This window comes from Hyperolius riggenbachi, chromosome 1 (genome assembly GCF_040937935.1).
Source record: "Hyperolius riggenbachi isolate aHypRig1 chromosome 1, aHypRig1.pri, whole genome shotgun sequence".
Classification (NCBI taxonomy): Eukaryota; Metazoa; Chordata; class Amphibia; order Anura; family Hyperoliidae; genus Hyperolius; species Hyperolius riggenbachi.
In genome coordinates, this window is record NC_090646.1 from 271,933,294 (window position 1) to 271,946,602 (window position 13,309).

A 13,309-nucleotide genomic window follows, 5' to 3' on the forward strand; every position below is an offset into this window, starting at 1 on the left:
AGTAAGTGCTGCCTGGAATGTACATCACAAGCAAGCCAGTCAGTCATTAAGGAATAGTGTATACACATCTCCCTGCTAGTTATATTTCAGCAATATTACAGCTCATTTAGTTACCTGTTACCTCCTCAGATCAGCCTCCTCCTCATGTCTCCTACATGCTGTGACACAGTGAGGTATGAAGGATGATTTTTAAGCAGTGAGAGAGAACTGGGTGAGTAAATAAAGTGCCTCTAGCACTAGTGGTAATGTGTAATCTAATATAGAGTATTAAAAAAAAGTTGTTTTAAATGATAGTGTTCCTTTAAATATACAGAATACAAGTAGTTGAACGAGATGAGTTTCAGTATTTTACTTTAAAATTATAGTTGTTAAAGGGAACCTTAACTGAGAGGGATATGGATGTTTCCTTTTAAACAATACCAGTTGCATGTCAGTCCTGCTGATCTCTCTGGCTGTAGTAGTGGCTGAATCACTTACCTGAAACAAGCATGCAGCTAATCCAGTCTGACTTCAGTCAGAGCACCTGATCTGCATGCTTGTTGCAGGGCTGTGGCTAAAAGTATTAGAGACACAGGATCAGCAGGAGAGTCAGGCAACTGGTAGTGGTATTATAGTGGTATTATTTTAAAAGGAAAAATCCATATCCTTCTCAGTTTAGGTTCCCTTTAATGTTTGATTGTGTGGTTTAAAAGTTTATAGTGTTTTAGACAGTGTGGCGTGTGATTATTAAAGTGAACTTTTAATTTTGCTTACTCCAGGATCGATGCTACCTGTGTCTTATGGGTGCTCTTCAGCTGGATCTTGGTGGAGCTCCCGCTGGACCTGCAGGCACTGGCAAAACAGAGACCACTAAAGACCTTGCTAAAGCTCTTGCCATACAGTGTGTGGTGTTCAACTGTTCTGATGGACTTGATTACAAGGTGTGCAACATGTTGTGAAACTGATTCAACTTTAGCATTAAAGAAAGGGGAAAACAATAAATCAATACATTGCAAAGTGAGAAGTTACAAAATAGGAGAGAGATCCACAATCAGCCTGCATGTAATCATTTTTACTGCTAGACATGGAAAAAAACAGACAGCACCAACTGTCATTATCTATGACCACACTAACAATGTGTTAGGCTAAAAGGTTGTTTTTTTTATAGATATACATATGCACAGAGGTAGATACTGGTTGCTTGGCAACAAGGCTCCCACAGTGTGATGTTAGGACATAGGCGCTGAAATCACACTATGGGAGGAGTATCACCACAAGATCAGCCCTAAAGACGTCCATGATGGTCTATTCAAGAAAATGTAAAGATTTCTCATGGGAAAAGGGGTATACGCTATTTATTGGGATGAAGTTCAATCCTTGGTTACAGTTTCTCTTTAAAGGAATACTATTGAACTTTAACACATTTCTGTCAGTAGCATACATCAAAATTGCATTAACAGCTAGTGCAAACACAGCATATCTTTTTGCTGTGCAATGTTTCTTTTTCTTTTAATTTGCCTTTTAAACGGACCCCCTGACAAGCTGACGGCGTCGGCTAATGGGGCAGCTCATTATGACAGAGGGGATTCCTTTTTACAGTGCAGTAGTGTATTATACCATTGTCACGTTTCCCCATGCTATTTATTACTATTACTATGTTTCCCAGACACTATTTAGCATGCCAGGCATCTGTCACGTAGCCTGCTATGAGGAGCGAGAGACAAACGCTCTCGCTCCTATTCTGCCCAGCCAATCCCCGCAGAAGGAGACTTCCGTGTGTCGGGCTCGGGCTGCCGCCGCATTAGTTGTTTTGTCATCGCTACGCATCGGAAGCAGGAGCCGAAGGGAAGGAGCAATGATGCGCCCTCCTCCAGCTCATATGGTTGCCGTTGCGTAGCGATGACAAAACAACTAATGCGGCGGCAGCCCGAGCCCGACACACGGAAGTCTCCTTCTGCGGGGATTGGCTGGGCAGAATAGGAGCGAGAGCGTTTGTCTCTCGCTCCTCATAGCAGGCTACGTGACAGATGCCTGGCATGCTAAATAGTGTCGGGGAAACATAGTAATAGTAATAAATAGCATGGGGAAACGTGACAATGGTATAATACACTACTGCACTGTAAAAAGGAATCCCCTCTGTCATAATGAGCTGCCCCATTAGCTGACGCCGTCAGCTTGTCAGGGGGTCCGTTTAAGAGGCAAATTAAAAGAAAAAGAAACATTGCACAGCAAAAAGATATGCTGTGTTTGCACTAGCTGTTAATGCAATTTTGATGTATGCTACTGACAGAAATGTGTTAAAGTTCGATTGTATTCCTTTAAGACAAAACACTGAGTTCAGGTTCTGTTGTGAAGAACTTGCTGCCTGCTGCAGGTTTTAGGAGAAGCCTATCACTAGCTGAGCAGACAATGGAGAGAGAGTGGTGGGTCCCTACCTCAGAATAAATTATTTGATTGGTTAGTCTTTTTAAAAACAACAAAATAACATGATGGACAGATATCTTATTAACAAATATTTGGGCACTTGCTGATTATATAAAAGTGTAACTAGCCTCAGCACATATACTGCATGTTGAAGAAATTTGCTGAAAACCCTGTTGCATAAAACATACAACATTGCAAAACATTTTTTACCTCACAGCCAAAAAGCTTTACTTTAATTTGTGGTCATGTTTTTATGCCTAAAAGATGATACTTGCTGGGAAACAATTTGACCATCTCATATCCAGTTGCTGTTTTTACTACAGTTTATCAACATTGGGCTCTATTCATAAAACATTTGCAGGGGAAAAAAAGTCTTGGAGGGAAAACAATGCATCGGTATTTTAGAGTTTTGTGTGCTAATTCATAAAAAATATATTGGTAGGTGAACAGAGGCACCAGAAGGATAAAAGTACATACAATTTTTAAAAAAATTGCTGGGAGGAAGTGGTGGACTCGCCTCCGCTAAAGCAGACACCAAGGACTGTAAATATATAGATATACACATTTATTGAAAATACCCCAAAGATGCAACGCGTTTCGCGGGCACAGCCCACTTCTTCAGAGGTGCTCTGCTTGCTATAACTGAATTGCTGTTGTTTATCCCCTGCTTATTGCCTGAAGAAGTAGGCTGTGCCCGCGAAACGCGTTGCATCTTTGGGGTATTTTCAATAAATGTGTATATCTATATATTTACAGTCCTTGGTGTCTGCTTTAACGGAGGCGAGTCCACCACTTCCTCCCAGCAATTTTTTTTTAAATGTTATGTACTTTTATCCTTCTGGCACCTCTGTTCACCTACCAATATATTTGAGTCCACCCCAGGTGGAGGGGTGATCTACCCCCTTTCTTCCTATCTACAGAGAGCGACTTCTTAATCCTGAGTGAGGACAGGTCTAATCTCCTCACCTGCCTAATGAGTGGTTACCTAGGTGGTAACCCGTGTTTGTGGGTATTACCATCTCACTGTTTCATTTATCCAATCAATTTTGACATACTACACCATATTGGGCTCTCGATTTCTCTTCAACTTTAATTCATAAAAAAGTTTGCACTTGCGATGTAAGGTTGGGGAATTCCCGCACTAAACTGGCGGTGCTGGCTGAGTTGATACATTTTCTCCTGCAGAGACAGAGTAACTATAAAGGAGGCAGCCCCAGCATCCCTTTACATGTGCATTCTTTTTAAAACTGCCTCTCCTCCTGAATCTGAGCTGAATCTGTCTATTAGGCCCAGTGCACACCGAGCGGTTTTTGGAGCGATCCGCCGGCCGCATCCGTCTATAAAAACGCTTGTCTAATGTATTGCAATGGGATGGTGCACACCGGCGGTTTGCGGCTTTTGCCAAGCCGCAAACGTGCCTCCTGCTGCGCGTTTGCGGATTTCGGAAGCGTTTCGTCCTCAATGTAAAGTATAGGAAAAACGCAAACCGCTCTGAAAAACGCTACTTCAGAGCGGTTTGCCAGGCATTTTTGTTACAGTAGCTGTTCAGTAACAGCTTTTACTGTAACAATATGTGTAATCTGCTACACAAAAACGCACCCAAAACCGCTAGGTATGTTTAGAAAACCTCTCTAAACATACCTAGAATCGCTCTGAAATCAGCTCCCAAAACCGCTAGCGTATTGCGGATCTGCTAGCGGTTTTGGTGTGCACTGGGCCATAGTCTTTCTAAACAATCTATTTAATTGCCACAGCTTAGAAGAACTTCAAATAAAGGTTACACATGCAGGCTTTCTGATGTGACATAGATCTGAAAACAGGTACCCAAGGGGTTAAAAAACACAGCCTTGGTATTCCGGAATGCCTTGTCTGCTCTGCTCTCACTGCAGCTGCCTGGGAGGTCTTTCTCATTCAATCAGCTGTTATCTTGGCTATTACCGCTGGCTTATCGTGTTATCTAAACAGCGATGTTCTCCAACAGAATTCCGCTTGCTCTAATCTTTATGAATGGACATGTAGTGACATGTGTTGTGATAATCTCCGCATAAGGCGGTAATTTCCCGCCCTGCTCAGGAATTGCAGGTTTTCATGCAGAAACAGCTTTTATGAATGGACACTTTGCTAAATGATCGGTAAAGTCAGCTGTTTTGAGCATTACCGCATGCGGGAATGCTTTATGAATAGAGGCCATTGTCTGAGACTTCATTTAGTGCTTATACAAATGTGTATGTTTATTTAATGCAATCCTAACACTTCCTTTGCCAAAAACAAAGAAAGGTCTGTACTGCACCGTATGCTAACTATATTTTACAGTTGTGCTTCCCATTTTAAAGTGCAAGTACAATTACCACATATAGAGGTGGATTGACAAAAATGCATCTTTCCTGTGAATTAAATGTCCACCTATTCACCCGCAGGATACATGGTTTATACTGTAATGTATGTTTGTTTGGAAATATAGTTTAGCTTTTATTGCTCTTCCTACATTGGGTGCCACATGTTCACACCCACCTGCTGAATCCAGAGAGGAGAAAGTCAGTTGTGCAGTGTGATAAACATATTTGCTCCATGAATCAGATTTTAGTCCACCACTTTGCTTCCATATACTGTCTGTATATGCTTATCAGCATGATTACTGTTAAAATCTGCCCTGTTCAGTTTTGGCTCAAGCTGGTCATTAGGAATTTGGTTTATGAATAAAAGGCATGAAACTAGTCCTCATTTTACATAGCTTTGAATGGTAAACATTTAGGTGAAAGAATACATACACTGTATTTGACAGAATGTTACACATTGTATTTGATTTTTTTTCTATAGATGATGGGTCGTTTCTTCAGTGGTTTGGCCCAGTCTGGAGCTTGGTGTTGCTTTGATGAATTCAATCGAATCGATATTGAAGTCCTTTCTGTAATAGCTCAGCAGCTCATCACAATAAGAAATGCCAAAGCTTCAAAGGTAATGTCATGACATTAATATATTAGAACTTGTGAGTCTCTCTCTTTATATAAATAAAGTTCTCGGGGGCCCCATGTAAAACTTGCACTGGGGCCCCAAGCTCCTTAGTTACGTCACTGATTGTTATGTAAAGAATGCTTGGGGAGCCCAGCATAAAACTTTCATTTGGGCCCAAAACTCCTTAGCTATGGCACTGATGATACCCTAATTAAAAGTCCCCCAAGAAATCAGACTAAGTAGGGACAGATAATTCAGATAATTCATTTTTATGTGGTTGGTACTCGTAAGATGACTGCTGATATTTTCTGTGGAAGGCATACTTATCCCCAGAAAATTGCCATACCTAGCTTATCTATCACATTAATCCTCCCCTACTTACACTAATACTAAACTATCCCCTACATACGCTTAATATAAACTCCCCCACCTATACTCAACATTAACTGTTAGACAATGGCCTCAATTCACTAAGATCATGCTGGAGATAATAAGGCAAGAGATAACTTACCTCCACACAGTGAGAGAGTTATTTTATCTCTTAATTCCTTAAGTTACCTCTTCTGTAGTTAATTTACCTCCTCTGTAGTTAATTTACCTCCTCTGTAGTTATTTTCACACGCAGTTAATAAACAGCCTGTCTTTAACTCTGGAGTTATTTTAAGGATTGAAGAGTTAACTTAAAGACAGAAGAGTTAACTTTAGGTTTGCCTGAGGTAAAATGTTTCCAGAATACTACATGGCTTATCACCATGGTGATAACTCTAGAAGAGTTATTAAAGACAGGAGATAAGCTTAGTGAATTGAGGCCAATGTGGGTTACATAGCTGCTGAACCCCAGCCACCCTAGCACTTTTCCGTGCTACTGCCTCTGCCAATATCTGGGCTTCAGCTACTTCATAGTTGACCCCCTGGTTCACTTAAACCGTTGTTGTTAGGAGTTTGTTTACAACCTCCATGCACTGCTTCCACTATCTTCGTCTACTATCTCAAGTAGCTAAACACCATGCACCACTGCTTCCCATCCCTCAATGTATGTAGTAGCTGCCACCTCTAGTGCTCATATTATAGCCCCGCATCAGTACAGAATTCTGTTAAAAGTAGCTTCTGATGCTGAAGATTTCATTACTTTGGAAAGAATTTTGTCAATGCCAAATTTTTTATGAGAACCCTTATTGTGCTCTTATTTATACTAGTTAAACCTGATGTTGGTCTCTTGTGGAGGAATTTATTAGCGCTGTATCATAAGGATTAGGCAAAACATATGCCAATACTGATGTTACACTTGTCCAGCTTCCTGCATACCTTTTTATGCGTATTTACAAGATGTGTCCTAATATCCTGTACTTTCTTTCCTAGATGGCCAGATTCATGTTTGAGGGTCGTGAGATTAAGCTGATCATGACATGTGCAGCATTTATCACTATGAATCCAGGCTATGCTGGAAGGACTGAGTTGCCTGACAACCTTAAAGCTCTGTTTAGGCCCTTTTCCATGATGGTTCCAAATTATGCCTTGATTGCAGAAGTATGTATGCAAGAAAAAGCTTCATCACCACATTATTATTATAATAACTATAAAAGGAAGTGACTTTACTGAAACTTAGAGACTTTTGTACTTATATTGTTTTTATAGCATACTTATATTGTACTTGTATTTATAGCAGTAATATTTTGAAGTTACTTCTTCTTTGGCATTTTGCAGATTGACTGGAATTACAGTATAGTGAAATAGTATTGTTTATGCTGATGTTCTGAGTCACCATGGAAGTTGTGTGCATGTCACAAGTGATTCCAGGGCCGGAATCACCTGTGAAATTTTTTTTACTGTCCAAGGCCTCTGTCACCAGAGGCCCCCCTTCAGTATTGGTAGCGAGATGACCCCTCCCCCCTTCCTTCCAGTATAGGTAGCCAAATTACCCCTCCTCCCCTTCCTTCCCTCTAGTATAGGTAGTCTGATGACCCCCCTCCCCCCAGAATAGGTAACCAGATGATCCCTCCCCACTTTCGCTCCAGTATAGGCAGCCAGATGACTCCCTTAATCCCTCCTCCGCCCCCTTTCATTATAGGTAGCCAGCTCTCCTTCACACCGCAGCCATTAGTATCACTCATATTTCTGCTCGTCTCCAGTGCAAAAGCTTCCTCTTACTTTTCCGACTTCAATGCTGCCCAAGTCCATAGCCTAAGGCCACAATGCAAATGTGTACAGAGAGCAAGGTGGCTGCTGCACAGGCGGCTAGCAGCAGAGTACCGTGGTCACGCGCTAGCTTGATCTCCCTGCATTGCAGAATTTGCAAGCTTGCAAATGCTGCACAAGTTTAGCCTGCTGCTTTGGTGTCCTTGCTCCTGTGGTTCCCTAGGCCATGGCCTAGGTTGCCTTGGCCTAAATCCGGCCCTGGGTGATTCCCAATCTGCAATTATCACTGCACTACCCCTGCTATATTCACTGATGACACGCACTGTACTCCTGATAATCCGTGGCATTGTCTCCTCTGGCCAGTTTTTAGCCAGCTTGCTGTGACTTTGACTGCTGAACTGAGATAAAAGAAGAAAATGGCATCCACAATAGCTTCCTTAATGCTAGGTACACACTATGAGATTTTCTGGCAGATTTACTGTCAGATCGATTATTTTCAACATGGTCGATCTGATTTCTGATCGATTTCCGATGGTAGTGAACAGAAAAAATGTGGTAATCTACCAGAAAATGATTGGAAATCGATTGGAAAACAGGACATGTTGGAAATAATTGATCTGACAGTGAATCTGCCAGAAAATCTCATAGTGTGTACCAGGCATAAAGGACACCTTAAATGAGAGGGACGTGGAGGCTTTCACATTTACTTAAGGTAGCCATATATCTTGTGATTCTGATTCAATCAACAAAGCAATCAACTTTATTTGGGAATCGACTTCAGTATAGTTGATCAAAAGTTGATCGATTAGTGACCCACACACTACAAGCGATTCCTATTCGATTCACCTTCACTAATCGATCTGAGCAATGTTGTGTCTCCATGCTCTGAATGCAAAAATCGCTCGAATGATATGTGAACAGTAGCCGATTCCTGTGCAATCGACCAATATCTTGCATCCTGCTCGATCGAGTAAGCTGGTAGATTCAACATGAAATCAGTAGCTGCATGTTTGTTTCTGGTGTGTAATTCAAACACTACTGATGCATGAAAGATCACAGCAGAGCAGAACACCAGGCCACTCGCATTGTTTAAAGGGAAATAAATATGGAAGCCTCCATATCCCACTCATTTCAGGTGGTTCTTTAATACAGGGTGGTTTCTAGCCTTTTTTTAACACCAGGCAAGAACTCCTGTGTCACCCCACCCCCTCACCCAAGAACAAAAATCCACAGACGTGTACATTAGACAATAGACAAAAGTCATGTGCATAAGGTAGTTGCATATTACAAGTGGTCCCCAAGATACAAACAACTGCCAATCCTGATGCTTTCCTGAGGCACACCCCTCTCCGGCTCTCTTCCAGCCCAGTGAGTAAATGCAGAGTATACACCTCTCCGCTGGAGTCCAGTGCTGTGCATCTGCCTGTCCTCTCACCGCTCAGCCTAGTGCCCGGCATCTCCTAACACATGTAGCATGATTACACCTGACATGTGGACATGTGACACTAGAGGGAGCATGAGACAGACAGGACGGTTGCACAGGCACATCGCTAGACTCTGGTGGTGAGGTGAGAGCACAGCTTCTGTTGCACGGGGGACTGAAGGAGGCACAAAGGGGGGCAGAAGAAGGCACAGGGAGACAGGAGGAGGCAGCAAGGGGGACCGAAGAAGGCACAGAGGGGCAGAGGGAGGCACAGTGGGACAGAAGAATGCACGGGGCAGAGGTGGCACAGGGGGGCAGAAGGTGGTGCAAGGGGGCAGAAGGAGGCCCAGGGGGTCAGAAGGTTCCACAAGGGGCAGAGGTGGCACAACGGGACAGAAGAAGGCACATGGGAACAGAAGGAGGCACAGAGGGATGCACAGGGGGGGACAGAGGTGGCACAGGGGGACTGAAGGACGCACAAGTAGACAGAAAGAGGCACAAAGGGACAGAAGGAGCCATAGTGAGACAGAAGGAGGCACAATTTGGGTCCTAAAAGAGGCACAGGGAGGCAGAAAAAGGGGGATGGAGGGAGGCACAAAGGGGGACAGAAGGAGACATAGGGAGGCATAGGGGGACAGAGGGATGCACAGGGGAGCAGAGGTGGCACAAAATGACACAGTGGAGGCTGCCTGAAACTTACACTATCTGGACTGTGTGATCACTGCTCTCCAGGGACTGGCGATGCGGCTGCTTTTCAGGACACCAAATTTCCGGCTGCTGCACACATGAATCATAAGCTGGTGATCATAAACCCCTGGGGATGTGGGGCTTCAGTCAGAGGCATGATTAATCTTGGGCAGTGGTGCCTGCCAGGACCGATGGCACTCCAGGCAATAACCTGGAATGCCTTTGTTTAAAAACTGCCCTGCTTTAATGTTTTCTATTGAACAGTAACTAATAATACAAATTTGTTTAGGTTGACTCTGGCCTTTTGTAGTGCAACTCATTTAGTATAGTTAAGAAATGTTTTCATATTTCACCTATTATTTACAAATTACGTTGTAGGATGATTTGAACATAAAGTAATTATATCTGTTTGTTGCAGGTGATCCTTTATTCTGAAGGCTTTGAATCCAGTAAAGTCTTAGCCCGGAAAATGACCCAAATGTATAAACTGTGCAGTGAGCAGTTATCACAACAGGATCACTATGATTTTGGCATGAGAGCTGTAAAGTCTGTCTTGGTCATGGCTGGGTAAGAACGGGATGCAGCTTTACTATAATCAGTAATGATGGCCAAGGAAATAGGTTGTTGAGGTTTCCATATTGCTATGCAGAAAGACAGACAGAGTCTGCTAACAGTTAAACATTCTAAGGTTCTGGTATAATGGCAAATGTTGCTTATGTCTTAGAAAAACAATATGTGACCACAATTAAAAATAAACTACCAGGCAAATACATACTAAATCTTGCTTAGTAAAGGCAAACTTTTAGTGTTTGTTCATGAACTAGAATACAAGCGATAGGTCCTCCTTGTCACTTATGAATGACACTTATGGAACAATACTGTTGATACAGATCTTTAGTATATGTAGTCATACTGAAGGAATAACTTTACAAATTCATAACTGCAAATCAGTTGGAAGGTCCTGGGAAATAGCTGTTCTGCTGTGAAAGGGTTGGGCCATGAAGTATCAAGTAAACAGTGGAAACAATGAAATTATGTTGAGCATTGTCAACTCCCTAAATTGCTATTGGGACTGAAATGATGGATGCAAATCAATTTGACATACCATTCATTGTTTAAAGGGTTCCACTTAATGACACACAAAGCGCCCTACCTAGTCATTGCCTGCTGTATGCAGAACTTGAGAAATTGACACATACTGTATTAACTAATGCAAAGAAAATGGCAGCAAAAGTAAACCAGTTGCCCATGGCAATTTGTCAGCATTCTTGTTTTTATTGCTATTGTTACTCCCTTTTTCTAATTTTCTTTTCACCTGACCTGATAAATCATCTCACTGAATCTTTGCTAGTGGTGCAAGTAATTCTCTCAATCATTACCTTAACATACACCTGGCCTGAGGCAAAGCTACCTTAGGTAAGCGCAGAGTCATGTTCATGCTGGATCCACCTACCTCTATATTTTGTCTATTGCGCTTCCTGTTCCCCCTGGTCTCTGTAATCCCTCCTTAAAATATTTGACTAAAGTAACATTCTCAGACAAGAAGAGGCAGGCTTTCTACCCCTTATCACCCTCTCATTCACTCCTTCTTCCCGCCCAAAACACTCCCTTCAAAAGCAGGAAATGGGAAGGTGATAAAAGGGAATATCACAGCAAGCCTGCCTCTTCCTGTCTGAAAATGTGACTTTAGCCAAAAGAAAAATTCTCTGGTTACGGGAATCGGGACATCGGCCAACTAGAAGAGGAATGGACAACGCACAGAGGTATGTGGATCGAGCATGAGCATACCTCTGTTCTTACCTTAGGTAGCTTTGCTTTGGGTCGGGGATCCATTAACAGTCAGTAAATACATATGAATAAAAAGATAAAAATATGCACATTTGTCATATGTTTAAGTTTACATTCATTTCATTTAACTCTTTAAAGCTCACTAAAAAGAGAAAATCCACATTTAAATGAAGATGTTGTCCTAATTCGAGCTTTACGGGACTCAAATCTGCCAAAATTCTTGACAGATGATGCTGAACTCTTTAGGTAAGTCCTAAACCTTACTGTAAGTGATATCCTCCTTGTGCATGTTGATTACTTTAGATAGCGGAACATCTTCAATGGAGCTGTAAAAATATTGTACAAACAAGCTGAATGGACAGAGGAGGGCAATATGGATAATACATAGATGCATAGCACACTTTGGCCTCAATTCACAAAGCTTATCTCCTGTCTTTATTAACTCTTCTAGAGTTATCACCATGGTGATAAGGCATGTGGTATTCTGGAAACATTTTACCTCAGGCAAACCTAAAGTTAACTCTTCTGTCTTTAAGTTAACTCTTCAATCCTTAAAATAACTCCAGAGTTAAAGACAGGCTGTTTATTAACTGCGTTGAAAATAACTACAGAGGAGCTAAATTAACTACAGAGGAGGTAAATTAACTACAGAGGAGGAAAATTAACTACAGAGGAGGAAAATTAACTACAGAAGAGGTAACTTAAGGAATGAAGAGATAAAATAACTCTCTCACTGTGTGGAGGTAAGTTATCTCTTGCCTTATTATCTCCAGCATGATCTTAGTGAATTGAGGCCATTGGCCTCAATTCACTAAGCTTATCTCCTGTCTTTATTAACTCTTCTAGACTTGTTACCATGGTGATAAGGCATGTAGTATTCAGGAAACATTTTACCTCAGGCAGACCTAAAGTTAAGTCTTCTGTCTTTAAGTTAACTCTTTAATCCTTAAAATAACTCCAGAGTTAAAGACAGGCTGTTCATTAACTACGTGTGAAAATAACTACAGAGGAGGTAAATTAACTACAGAGGAGGTAAATTAACTATAGAAGAGGTAACGTAAGGAATGAAGAGATAAGATAACCCTCTTACTGTGTGGAGGTAAGTTTTCTCTTGCCTTATTATCTCCAGCATGATCTTAGTGAATTGAGGCCATTGTATAAAGTGTATAAATACATGGGACAGTGTACAACAATACCAAGGTACAATAAAAGAAAGCTGTCCCTGCTGATATCAATTTATAATCTAATGAAAAGATAGGTGGACACAAAAGGCAAGTGGAGTCAGTAAACTGTATGCAGTATTAAGTGTTGTTTTGTGTCTTATTGCATGGAAGAAATTAACGAGTAAGACTTCAAACCTTCAACCGAATTCTGCATTTGATAAAATTAACTCTGTCAACACGTATTATTGTGCTGCTGTAGCTGTCGAAATTTAGGGTGGCTGCTTTGTGTTCAGTATAACATCACAGATTTGGGTTTGGAAATCTAGAACCAAACAGCTATGATGTGGTGCCGGTCATTGTCATGAACTCCTATGTGATAAAAAAAATGTAAACCCCCAATTAAACTCCCACCACTATTTTTTGGCCCAAATTTGGATATTTGAGATCACATCAGATATGGACCCACCCATGATCTTTTGACACCAGCCATTGTACAAGCTACAATCATTTGGAGCCTGGAGGTCTACCTTGGCTCTATTTAAACTATATTACACAAGGCGGGGAGGGACTGCTGTGTAATTTTAGATATTTTTTTGGTTATCACTGTCATTTTTTGTTGGACTTTCCAATTGCATATATTTGTTATATTACAGCAATTGAATTGAATTAGTAGGAAACACAACCATGTTTGTCAATAATTCACTATGTATTCTTAGACTCCAAAGGTTGAAGGTTTACAAAAGCATGTTAAAGTTCT

General features: G+C 41.5%; 1 protein-coding gene across 1 annotated transcript in view; it reads left to right on the forward strand.

The window, feature by feature from the left end:
* DNAH6 (dynein axonemal heavy chain 6) overlaps positions 1 to 13,309 on the forward strand; it is a 443,662-nt gene that overhangs the window by 127,569 nt on the left and 302,784 nt on the right. Inside the window, exons 30-34 of the mRNA XM_068233571.1 lie at positions 759 to 920; positions 5,221 to 5,358; positions 6,715 to 6,882; positions 10,020 to 10,168; positions 11,528 to 11,635. Coding sequence (XP_068089672.1) covers positions 759 to 920; positions 5,221 to 5,358; positions 6,715 to 6,882; positions 10,020 to 10,168; positions 11,528 to 11,635 — 725 coding nt within the window. The remainder of the gene's footprint in view (positions 1 to 758; positions 921 to 5,220; positions 5,359 to 6,714; positions 6,883 to 10,019; positions 10,169 to 11,527; positions 11,636 to 13,309) is intronic.